This window comes from Falco peregrinus, chromosome 2, assembly GCF_023634155.1.
Source record: "Falco peregrinus isolate bFalPer1 chromosome 2, bFalPer1.pri, whole genome shotgun sequence".
NCBI classification, from domain to species: Eukaryota; Metazoa; Chordata; class Aves; order Falconiformes; family Falconidae; genus Falco; species Falco peregrinus.
Genome location: NC_073722.1, coordinates 120263560 through 120275659, shown reverse-complemented (window position 1 = coordinate 120275659; position 12100 = coordinate 120263560). Strand labels below are relative to the sequence as shown.

Genomic DNA, 12100 nt, shown 5'->3' with positions numbered 1-12100 from the left:
AGGCAGTGGTGCTGCCTTCACCTGGCAGCGTGCTAACAGGGCCCTCCCAGCCCACTGCAAGGAAAGCTACTGATAAATAGCTAGGGGTTTTTTTTGGACTTTCAGATATTAATGTACTTCTGAGGGCAGGATGAAAGGCAGTTGGCATTAAAAGATGACTGACGCACTCCTTGGAGTAAGGGAGAGGCTTAGATTTATAAAAGATTTATTATAAGGATGGGGGAACTGCTGAAAAATGCTCTACGAGCAGCCACGGACCTCCAGGCAAGCTGGAAGCTGCACAGAGGCACTTGGGACCTGATTATTTAATTCTAACCGTGCAGCAGGGGCAGGCTGAGAGGGTTGGGGAGCAGCTGGCCTGCCCGTTGCAGAAAAAAAGTGCAACAGGCAAAGGGGAAAGGAGCTGCAATTGCCCGTTGCAGAAAAAAAGTGCAATAAGCAAAGGGGAAAGGAGCTGCAATTGCCCATTGCAGAAAAAAAAGTGCAATAAGCAAAGGGGAAAGGAGCTGCAATTGCAACATGCAACGAGGTTTTTGGGAGGAGGGGACACGTTTGGTTGCAGATTCAATATTTCCCTCACTTTCTGCTCTAAGCACTCAGCAGTTTCGGTAGGGAAGCACCCAAGAGCAGCCAAAAGCCAGCAGATGTGAACAACAAAGACCTCGCAGCAGATCCCCCATCCCGGTCACAGCCACCCGAACCCAACCAGGCAGCAGATCGCTCTCTCCGCAAAGCTCCTCCTCGTCTGCATTCACGCAATGAAGAACAGACTTCTGTCCCCTGGTTTTATACTGCTGGGGAGAACAGCTATCAGGGGCCTGATTCTGGCCCCTCGGAGGGATATAAATTAAGAATAAACTCATTGAAGGCAGCAGAGCGGCACCAATATAATGGGAGCCTGGGAGATCCAAACGAAGCCTTTGCGCTTCCTTTTATTTCTGCGCAGAGGCAATCAAAACCAGCCAGCAAGGAGAGATGTGAAGCTTTGCTGCAGAAGGGCATATTTAGGATTACTTTGATCTGACTAGCAGTTGAGTTCTGTTCTTCTTTTGTTGGTGGGGGAGTTCTGAATTTATTTTTTTTTTCATTTTAAAAATAATTAATTTTTTTCCTGACTTTGTCAAGGCTAATTTAGGGGCAAAACATCCCCCCAGATGTCGGGGCGGGGGTGGGGGGGAGGGAATCACAAGCTCTGCAACCTGGGGGCTCATTTCGCTAATCTAAGCAATATTTTCCCATCCATCTGGTTTACTGATTTGAAGTGAAGACATATTTTGGAGCATGAGGAAAGGCACCAGCCAGCTGTGGCTATAATGGGCTGGGGCACAATTTATTTATCCTATTTTGCTTATTGTTTCCCTAGGCATTTGCTTTTGACCACTCCACGGGAAAGGATTGAAGGACCTTTGGTCTAACCCTATGTGGCCAGACCTCAGTACACAGAAGACTACATTTGGTTTACACTCAAAGCAGCTGCCATAATAAAAATTAAAAACATGCATTTTATTCAGCAACCTATCACCAGCACTGTCTGGGGCTGTGGGCCTGGATGGGACAGGAGAGGAGGGACATGTCCCATTACACAATGCCCAGTACAAGGGGTGCTACTGGCTTCTAATCTTGCAGAGGGAAAGGAAGGGATCTGCGGGATGTTTGGACCAGGTGAGCTGGAAAAAGCAGCAGATATTGGAGCATGAAAAAAAATCCCTAGCTAGCGATAAAGAGCATGGTCGCTTGATCACTTTTAATAGTGCTTTTCCCCAAAATAATTACTGCTTCTTTTCTTAAAAATTCAATTTATTTTATGGAGGTTAAAAAACAGGTTAAAACAATCAGTAAAAATCCCAGGCTGAGGATCCATGCTGGAGATGTAATGGGATAATGGCTTTTTTTAAAGGCAATTCACGGCTGAGTGACTCCATTCTTCCAGCACTAACTCCTTCTCCTCCTGTTCCTTCTCTGGAGTCACCACTGCCTTTCGCATCCCTTCACATGCTCCAAATTCCATTTTCATTCAACAAACTCAGTGAAATACAGTAAAATCATGTCCTGATCATCTCCTGTTCTCAGCACCACCCTGGTTAATGGCACATGGTTCTACCCAAAACCCATCCGCTTCACCAACAGAAACAGAGTCACCCCCTGGGGATGACATATCAGACCGTCACATTTTTAAGCCCGAGAACAAGTTAAAGTGAAAAAAAAGAGGTAACCTGGGAAGAGCAGGAGACACCCCAGAACTGTCCTGGAGACATCCCAACGCACACATGACAGCCAGGGCTGCACGCATCCTGCTGCCCAGCTCAAGCCCCTCTCTGCCAGCCAAGCAAAAAACCATGGAAAAGCAGCCAGATTCCTTTTATTCCCTTAGGATACAAACATCCAAGTCGAAACCTTGTGCTTGCAGCCCTTTTAGCTAATATTTCCTAAATGGCACTTTTAAGGCCCATGAAAGAGAGATGCTTATTGGTCTAATGCCTCTTCATATGGAAATTAATGCAAAGCCTTTGAATTGCCACCGTCCCTAGGGACTAAGGCTGCCGTGGGAATGAGGGGCCAGACCCTGCCCTTGTGATGCCTGTTGATGTCAACAGAAATTGTCTGTTGCTGTGCAAGGGGGCAGAAAGCTGAATAATGGTTGGACAGCGGGGAAAGTTACTTACGGTGTTTCTTTTTTTAAAGAAAAAAAAAGAGAAAAAGAAAACAACTTATTTCCAAGAGATAGCCTTCGCTCTGCACCTTCTAGTGAAACCTGGGGAGTTTTGCCTTGCTGCCTCCATCACAAGCCATCTGCTGCTGCACTGAAATACTGAATATGACGCCAACCCCATTTCTGGTGGCATCCACAGCCCAGAGACCTCCTGGGGCCCTTCTGGATGACTCTCATTTGGGTCTGGTGGTGACGGCAAGACCCAGTTCCTGCAACAGGCCGTTGCTTTGCACCTGCTTGTGTGCTCCTGAGACAGTATAAGCATCACCTTGACAAGGAAAAAAGCCCAAAATGAGTGCTTGGCATTTCCTTACCATGTTGCCTTCATCATCGCAGTCATCACAGTCCTGTCGGGGTTCATCCAGGTGGAGCTGGTGCAGCAGCAGACCCGGAGAGGTCTTCCCGTTGCAGTCCTGGTGCTCGGAGGTGGAGGTTCGGCTGCTGTGTATGCTGCTGGTCCGGTACAGGGAAGGCACCTGCAGAGTATCCTGGAGGTCAAAGGAACCTTTTGTTTCCAGCGACTCCATGCGATGAGGCAAAGAGCCATTGAAGCTGCCGGCCCGACTGGAGCGCTCCTCATCTGAGCTCTCCCCTTCCTCTGAGCTCTCCTTCCCCTCCCCGGAGAGAAGGGACCTGCGCTCGCCGCTCTGCCCCCGCCGCTTGAGGCTGGGGGCCCGGCCAATGCTGTTCCAGCTGGAGCGGCGGCTGTTCCAGCTGCTGCTGGCACGCCAGGGGCTGTGCGGGGAGCTGCGGGCGCTGGGCTGCAGGAAGGACAAGGAGAGCATCAGCCCCGTGCCACCCACCCCGCGCTGGGCTGCTGCTGCACCAGCGGGGGCGGCTGGCTGGCTGTACAGCCCCGCAAGCCCAAGGGACGTGCTGAGCATCCGCAGGAGGAGGTGACGTGAGTACCGGGGACTTGAGCTCGTAGGCGGTGGGGTCCATGGAGATGCCGCTGGCCCGGCGGGACTCATAGCCCTGTGCCACGTCTCCAAACATGGCACTCTTGGGCATGGGCATCGGCGTGGCTGCGGTGTGTATGATGAGCGGCGGAGTCAGGCTCTTCTTCAGCTCCGGGTGGTCACTCAGGGCCATCACTGGAAGACACAAGTAGGTTTTAGGTGTCATACCTCTCGGGGCACATCTACAACCTGCTCTCGGGCAGGCAAAGCAGCTGTGCAGGGACAGCTCTCCTCCAAGCATCAGGAGGATGGGGGAAAATAGCCCTTCTGGAGAGCTGAGCGCCTGTCCTTCAGCCTGGCAGTGGAGCATGGGGATGTAAATCTGGAACGGGATCGGGTGCCAATGGGAGAGGAGAGAAGATGCAGACTGTCACCCACTTGCCCTCAACCAACACCTGCCAGCTCCAGCCCTGGCACCCTCTCTGCCCATGCCTGCTCCCCCCATCCTCCTTCCCCATGGCTCCTCTACTTGTGCCCCTGCAGAGATACCCTGAAAGCACAGCCTGGGCTTTCAGCCAGGTCTGCATCCCAGATCCCACCCCACAAGCCTGCTGCAATGTCAAGCATTCCACTGTTTGGACTACACCATTCTCCCAGGGAGGACTCTGCCCTTTGGGACACACTGTTGTCACAGCAAGGTGAGGTTTCTGCGGAAGGACCCCTACTCCTGGCTTTGTTACTCACAGGCTGGATTCGACAAGGTTTTCTTAAGTCCTCCTTCCTCTTCCAGGCAGCGGGGGAAGAGATCCCCCTCAGAATCAGACTTGGAAGCATCACCCTGGAGCAAAACAGAGGGCTTCAGCAAGGAGGGCGATGGGCCACGGTGCACGGATACCCCTCTGAAAAAATGGATTCCCGTCTCCAACACCACACCTATGGATCCACCGAATTTTGTACCACAATGCAACATCACCTTTCACAAAATGACGCATGCACATATTTATACCACAGACTAATTAACCTCCTACCAGGAAGACAGACTGCCTCTGGCTCCAAACATGGTCCCAGAAAGGGATCGGAAAAAAACCCCAAACCATTGCTTAATTTTTGCTGCTGGAATTGCATACTGGGCAGATATTAAGGAAGGACAGATGTCTGATGAGCAATTTTGGGACTACTCATCTCTCAATTTATACACCATGGCTTAAAACTCCCTGTGTGGCTCTCTCTAGTGATGCTTCAATGAAGCAATCCAGGGTTCAGAAGGGGCACAAGGGACCCTGAATTTCCAATGCAACTAATGGGCACGTGTCGATGGACACCCCACCAGCGCAGAGAGGATCCAGGTGGCAGAACCTGGCGACATCTGCCCTGGGTGGCCGTTCCCCTCCCAGCTGCAATGCAACAGAAGCAGAACCTTTGCAGATTTATGCTGTATCGTTTGGGGGGTTAAATTCCACCGTATCATTTCGAAGGGCAGGGGTTAAGCAAGAGCTGCCCACTCTGACACGTGCCCATCCTTGGGAGGGGAGAGAAGAGGTTTACCATTGCTCGCAGCGTGGTGCCCAGGCTCTGGCTCGGTCTTGCGGCACGGACCCAGTTAGGGACATCCCTGGGCGCCCCACTGATTCTGTCCATTGGCACTGCAGAAAGGCGCTTAGGGTGTGGTATAGTCAGGGTACACCCGACAGGCAGTGGTGCTCGCCAGAACAATACCCATCCAAAAGAGGAGGATTCACGGCTGAAACCACTGCTCTGGCAAAGGGCACCAAGCCCAGTCACGATGAAGGAGAGAGGTGGGAAGGGAGGGAGGGTGCTGGGATGAGAGAAGCCAAGCAGACACTCACTTCAGCTGGGAGACACCAGGAGCCCCAGAAAACCCCACCGAGGCTAAGCTGCACCCCCAGGAGCCCTGGCCAGCCGTGCGGAGGTTTGGTGCTTGGGTGCCTGTTGGTTGTAAAAGCCCAGAGGTGCCCCAGTGTGGGACAGGAAGAAAAGATGGCATCCAACACGAAGTCCTGTGCCCTGTGCCTCTCTGTTAAGCAAAACCCCAGAGGGACAAGCCCCAATACTCCCCTGTGCGGTCACTAAATAGTTAAGGGGACTTTTTTCTAGGCAGACAGGACACTCTCAGACAAATGTTTTTAAGGCAAAAGAGAGTGTGATGTGAAGTGTTGGCTCAAAACTTCCCCTCCTGAGGATCCAGGACTTCTGTGCTATTCAGGGAAGCTCATCCTGCAAGACGCAGACTGGGAAGGTCAGGAATGCACCTTGCAAGGGGGAGCAGTAAAATCAGGCTGGCCTGAACTTTGCTGGAGTCAAAACTGTGTCTCTGTACAAAGAGGGGCTCCAGCTGGCTCCAGGTATGCTCCCCACAGAGGCTCCCGGCTCAGCCCATCCTGCCAGGAATTACTCATTCTCCCTAATGCGTTATTAAAAAGGAATAAGTAACAGGAAGAATTTTATGTGATTTGTATTCCTGGAGTGCTCTTTAACAGACCAAAGGAAAGTTTTAGGGTGCACGGTGAGATGTGTGCCAAGATGGACAAGCAGAGCTACACGGGGACTTCCCACCCCCTTCCCCAGCACCAAACCCCACGTCTGGAGGGCAGAAAGCATCCCCTCCGAAACACCACGTGCCAGACTCAGTATGATGCAGACAAGCATCTCGCAGCCAGGGCTGCTGCCCATTACCTGTTCTTGCACTCCCAGTTTGCCTTTCTGGATGGAAAAGGGGTTATGAGAGAAGAGGGAGTTAAAATCCTTTTGGGAAATGAGGGTATGTCAAGGTGGACCAGGTGGTACGACAGCTAAACCAGCCTGTACCAAAGGGGACTGACACACTGGGATACAATGGGAAAGGGCTTTTGTGCTGAGGGAAAAAACAGACTTCTTGGAAAGGAGAGAAAGGGAAGGGAGTGGTAAAGAGAAAGATGAGGTTGGCAGAAGAGTAAGGTTTGGGGTGTGCTGCACTTCGGAGATCCACGGCTTCCTCAGACCCGAACGGGACCATTTCACATCCTGTCCCACGCTGTAATGCAGCATCTCGCCAGCAATCCCAGCATCCCAGCCAGCCTTTCTGGGACACGCCACAGCGCAGCTGCCACTGTCCTACCCTGTCCTGCTGAGCACAGGTCTCCCACACACACGTGTCCACAAACAGGCTTGATTCCAGGTCCCTTCACTCGCGGGCACCCTCCTCTGCCTGCATGATGGAGGGAGTGCTTGACAGGCACATTCAGCACTCAGCATCACCGTCCACATCCCTAGGGATGTGTCTGGGATGTGACTGTGCTGTGGAGGAGCTGTGACAGCCCCACAGGGAGCCTTCCCTGGGGCAGGCGTCCAGAAAGAGGTCAACAAGAGCTGGGGCTGAAGCCACATCAGCTGCACTGAAGCACCCACCTTAATTTACCTGGCTCCCCCAGAGAAGGAAGGGACTTAAAATCAGGGCTGACTTGACAACGAGGACAACAAAAAGGAAAAAAAAAAAACAACCATAAACTAAAACCACCCCCAGAACACCCAAACAACCCCCAAAAGAATGACAGTTACTACAATGAGAACAGCACCATGGCGTGTGACCAGGCACCACGAGAGAGACAACCACGGCGGGCGGTGGGATGTGCTGTGTACGTACCCCCGACGAGTCGACAGGCAGCTGAATACAGCTTAACTGCCCACTCGCATCTTCTCGCTTGGAGATCTCCTGAAGGAGAAACGGGGGGAGGGAAGGGGGAGGAAGGGGAAGGGGGGGTTCAATTGTCACAGTTTCAACAGCAGGTTGGAACGGGGAATCAAAAAACAACACGAGAAAAAGGCAGGGAAGGAAGGGGAAGGGGGAGAAGGGCAGCACACGGCCGCGATGGAGAGCTGGGCTGGGGCACCGTCCCCGCTCAGCACAGGGAAGGGCTGGAAGAGCTCAGATGGAGCAAAGCCCTGCGAAGGGACCAGCCTTACCTTTAAGTGTTTTGAACAGAGCTTGCTTCAGCTCCTAAGTGGTAATTGTGCTAATGAAACACCAGCTAATTATCGAAAACATGACTTTTTTTTTTTTTTTTTTGCAGCTGCATAATAGGATCTTTATTTATTATGCCTTCATTAAGCAGCAATGGAGGCTTTTAATGAATGTTTGATTAACACAATATCAGTCCTCTTACAGCCAGGTAAAATACCTAATTTAAGAAAAGCCACCAGAATGTGCCGTGAGTTCAGATCCCTCCTCACCCCTGTTAGCAGAGACACCCGTTTAAGTCAACGGGATGCCCAAACACAGCAGGGCTCTGGGCAAGGGGCACAGCACATGCCCCAGCATCTCTGCACAGCACGAGAAGCCAGTCTCCCCCTACCCACTTGGAAAGCACACATCATTTTTCACCTCCTTGTGCTTCCCCTTCCTCAAGGGTGGCTCTCCCAACACTCCTTTGCATGTTTTCGCAGCGCGGCTGAGCCGGGTCCCATCCCGTGGGGCTGTGGGAAGTTACGTGCTGCGGCAGGAGGGCACACGTTATCCCACCAGCTCAATTTCTTGCCTACAGGGCAATGGCTCTTTCCACCAGTTGCCATGTGGGATGCAAAACTCATCCCACTCCAGGCTCAGATGAAGAGTTTAAGGAAGACCCACCAGCTTTAGGATGTCTGGACAACAGTACCTTGCTAGTGATGTGATGGACACAAAGTCTTCAGTTGTAACAAAGACTGACATGGAAAAGCTCTCAAAAGAGAAAACATGGAAACCCTTTTCCTTCACAAGGAAAATCCCATTGAAACCAGGAATGCAAAAGCTAAGGGAGGCAAGAAAAACACCATCCAAGATCCCTGCTGTAGGAGAAGGGAGGGTTCCCTCTGGCTGAAGCCTTGAAGAAATCAAAGCTGTATTTCTCCAGAGATGCTACATCCAGAGAGCAGGTAATGTCCCACAGAGGAAAGGATGGAGGGGCTGAAGGGCCTGGCGTGCCAGGGAGGGAGGGACAGGGACACAAAGGAGGGGAAGGAACAAATCCATGAGCAAGGACAGCCAGGGACAAGGGGACATGAAACCAGGAGGATTACCAATGGAAGAATACACTTTGGAGATAATATTATTAGGAAGTGCCTCGGGAGAGGAGCTTTATGCCTGACAAAGAGGAGTCATTGCTTGCTTCAGAGAGAAGTCCCCAGGGCAGGGACCTCAGAGGTCAGGCAGCAATTTTAAATTAGCAGCTTGATCAAACGGAGTCCCCCGCTCACCTTCCCCGCACCAGCTCCAGGCTCGAGTTAAACCAGAGAACACGCGGTCAAAAATAACCATGTTGCATAAAGTCATGCATGCACCTCTTGCAAGAGAAGCGGGTTACCAAATAAAAAGAAAGAAGAGAAAAGAAAAAAAAAAAAAAAGCTCAACCCTGCAAAATATATTGCTCCATATTTAAAGTTTGGAACAGGTCCTTTTTGTTTCTCAACTGCTTATATACATCTGCTGCCTAGCAACTGGGGCTGCAAAGCCATGCACTAAAATTAACGAGGTGCTTGCAGATTGAGGAAAGGCACTCAAGGACCAGGGAGATAAAGGCTGCAGCCCCAGGATTGTGTTTCAGCCCAGAAATCTGAAGGAGAATGGAAAAAATAATAATAAGAATAAAAAAAAAAAAAACAAACTCAGAAGAGGGGTCAAGTGCAATCACAGGAGGGAGACTCTGGGGTTTGTTTACAGCGAGAGATGATCTCTCTATTAATTCTGCTTAGGAGAGGATCCTTCGCGTGCTGGCTAGCAAAAACCAGATCTGTTTGCAGAGCTATACACCAGCAAAGCTGAATAAACATTAACCAGCAACGCTAGACCTGGCTCCCAACCTCCAGCAGACATTTGCTCCCTGTCTGCTGCAAGAAACTTGGGTTGAGCTGCGGGATCTCTCGATCCTGTTGTCATCTACTGGAAGACCATGGACAACTCAGAGTAACAAGGACGTGGAAGGAAGATGCCATCATCAGAGCCTGAGATATAAAACAGCACTGTAATCAGAGTCACAAATTACAGAAATGTGATGCAAATTCAGTGGGATTGCCGTGGCTGGGCAGAACTGGCCCAGGAGGGTCGGATCTTTGGAGGCGGCGCTGGATCCTGGTCCCTGGCCTCACCTCTCAAAGCATCACTGGCTTCAGGCTATCTCAGTGCTTTCCTGAATCAGAAGTTACTCCCTGATTTACACCGCACTTAAAGCACGTTTGCAGCTTACATCGAAGTCCTGGAGCTGGCTTGGACCAGCCCGGCGCTGCCCCAGCAGAAGAGAAGCAAGGACAGGCAATGGGACAGCCCTGCTACAAAACCAACCAAAAGCAAACCTGGGGGGTGCTGCAGGGGCTTCCCCTGACTCCAGGGAAGATGCACCCTCAAGGACGTGATGATGGAATAAGATCGCAGCGCATTAAGCCAGGGCAGGAATTTACAGGGAGTTACACCAAGGTACCAGCTGGCCGCAAAGCGAGCGCAGATAAATCGCTGCCCAGGGAAAGAGGCGTGCAGCAGCTGGGTGTGCGGGAGCATGCCAGCGGGCATGCACGGGGATGCTCTAGCATGAAAATCCAGGCTGAGCCAAGGACCAGAGGTGTCAGCCTCCCTCAAGGACCAGGAGTTGGAGAAGGGGCTGCACGGAAAGGCTGCATCCTTTTCTCTAGGTAGTGGGTACAGCAGGTGAGCGCTCACTTCCATCAGCTTTCAGAGAACCGACTTGCTAAACTGGACAGAAAAAGGGTTGGGTTTGGAGCTGTCATCACAAGGAGCTTTTTGCCTCTTCTCGCTCAGGCAAAGGAACATTGTACTATTTGGGACAACCTGGCAGTGACCTTCCCTTCGGCTGAATGGGGCAGGAGGGGGGTAGGATTTACAGACAGAAACAGCTACAATAGCAATTAAAAAAGAAAAGCACCAACATGGAGAGAGACGATACATAAAAATAGAAAAAAAAAAAATTCTTCTTGCTATCTCTTGGTACAACTCCACTAATTTAACTCTAAACTGTGCTTCAAAAAGAATAATAAAACCAGTTTTGTGCACAGCTGTTCATAGGGTGGTAGGATATTATGATACCCAAGCAACAAATTGTAACTAATACTTAGTCACCCCAGACTGCTTATAAAAATCAGAGACAGTGTGTAAAAGCACAGCCTATACAAGCAGATCCCAGCGAGCAGTTTCAGGTTATATTTACCTCTCCAAGCCCCTGGGCAGGGTGTAAAGGTCCCCTCCCCTTACTGATGTTCTTGGACAGTCAGACAATTTTTGCAGAGAGCGGGTGAGCATCGCGGGTCCCCCACTCTGGGGGCTGGGTGACACGTTCACTTGCTCCAAGTTGGACAGTTGGGAAGGCAGTAGGATGAAAATAAAGATTGAGTTCAAACCCAAGTGCCCCCCTGCCCTTCCATGAAAGCCTCCAGCAATCCAGGATGTCTCATGGAAGTTCCCAGGCCAAGGAAACAGATGGCAGACACCAGAAATCATGTACGTTAAAGAGTGCAGAACATTGCAGGGCTGGAACGGGAAGAGCTCCGTGAACACATACTATCAAAAAAGATAATCGTGTCACTAATCTTTTACCAGCCTGCCTAAGTTTCCTGGCTGACAAACGCAGTGAGAATTGTTTCAAAGACACTGTCATAACAGCGATCCCATCCGCAGTGCCTGACTCACTGCTGAATTCCCACTCCTGCATTAACGCTAACAATGCTTTTCATTTAAGCCCTTCGTTTAGAGGGCTTACTGTGTTAAACCGCACTGTGGCTAAGGAGAAAAAAAAAAAAAAAAAAAAAAAGACGACCTACTATTTTCCCCCACTTTTTTCATGTGCCACTCTTGTGAATGTATTGCTGTCTGTCTCAGAAATCACATTCCAGGATCTGGAAGCCCTGAAACTTTAGAAGAAAGCAAAGGCACGATGAGCGTGAGGACATTACCTCTGTCTGGAAACCCTCCACCAGGATGGCCACCAGCAGGTTGAAGAGAACGTAATTCCCAAACGTCATGAGAGCGATGAAGTACAGAGCAGCCCAGGAGGAGGTTGATGCCATGCCATTGTAAAGGACCTTATTCCAGTCTTCCTGGGTTAAAATCTGCAGAGAAAAGATATCAGGAAAATGGAGATACTGGAGGATAGTGTGCTGTTTTCCCTGAGCCTGGCTGGGTATCTGTGCTCCAGACGGGCCAGACAAGCACCCCACTTTTGCAGTATCCACCGTAGCCATAACCACAGGAATATAAATCTGGCCCAAGCCATCTTCTGAGCCAGAGAAGAGACAGGACCAAAGTGACAGTGACCCTCACGCGACCTATAAGGGCCCTGCCCAAACTGCCCTGACCCCCATCTGCACAAAGGGACACGTTCAGCTGCCAGTGTCAGCCAGACCTTGCCTCAGCCAGAACGGCTGAAAGTCCTCCTTAAATCCCACAGCTACAGAGCTCAGAGCTGCTAGAAGAAACAACTGCACACATCAATTATGGGCTTAAACCAAATTCTGT

The 12100-nt window shown here is 50.8% G+C and overlaps 1 protein-coding gene across 17 annotated transcripts in view; it reads right to left on the bottom strand.

The window, feature by feature from the left end:
- CACNA1G (calcium voltage-gated channel subunit alpha1 G) overlaps positions 1–12100 on the bottom strand; it is a 149991-nt gene that overhangs the window by 53500 nt on the left and 84391 nt on the right. For 15 of the 17 annotated variants that reach the window (XR_008745815.1, XR_008745817.1, XR_008745818.1 and 12 more), the window contains exons 14-17: positions 11539–11694; positions 4354–4447; positions 3620–3804; positions 3025–3471 (exon numbers count right to left, since the gene is read on the bottom strand). Coding sequence is in view for 13 of the 17 variants with exons in the window: in XM_055796104.1 (XP_055652079.1) it covers positions 3025–3471; positions 3620–3804; positions 4354–4447; positions 11539–11694 (882 nt within the window). In the remaining 4 variants the exon portion in view is untranslated. Of the gene's footprint in view, positions 1–3024; positions 3472–3619; positions 3805–4353; positions 4448–7249; positions 7319–11538; positions 11695–12100 lie in introns of all 17 variants that reach the window. The other 2 variants (XM_055796117.1, XM_055796116.1) reach the window with 1 other exon arrangement.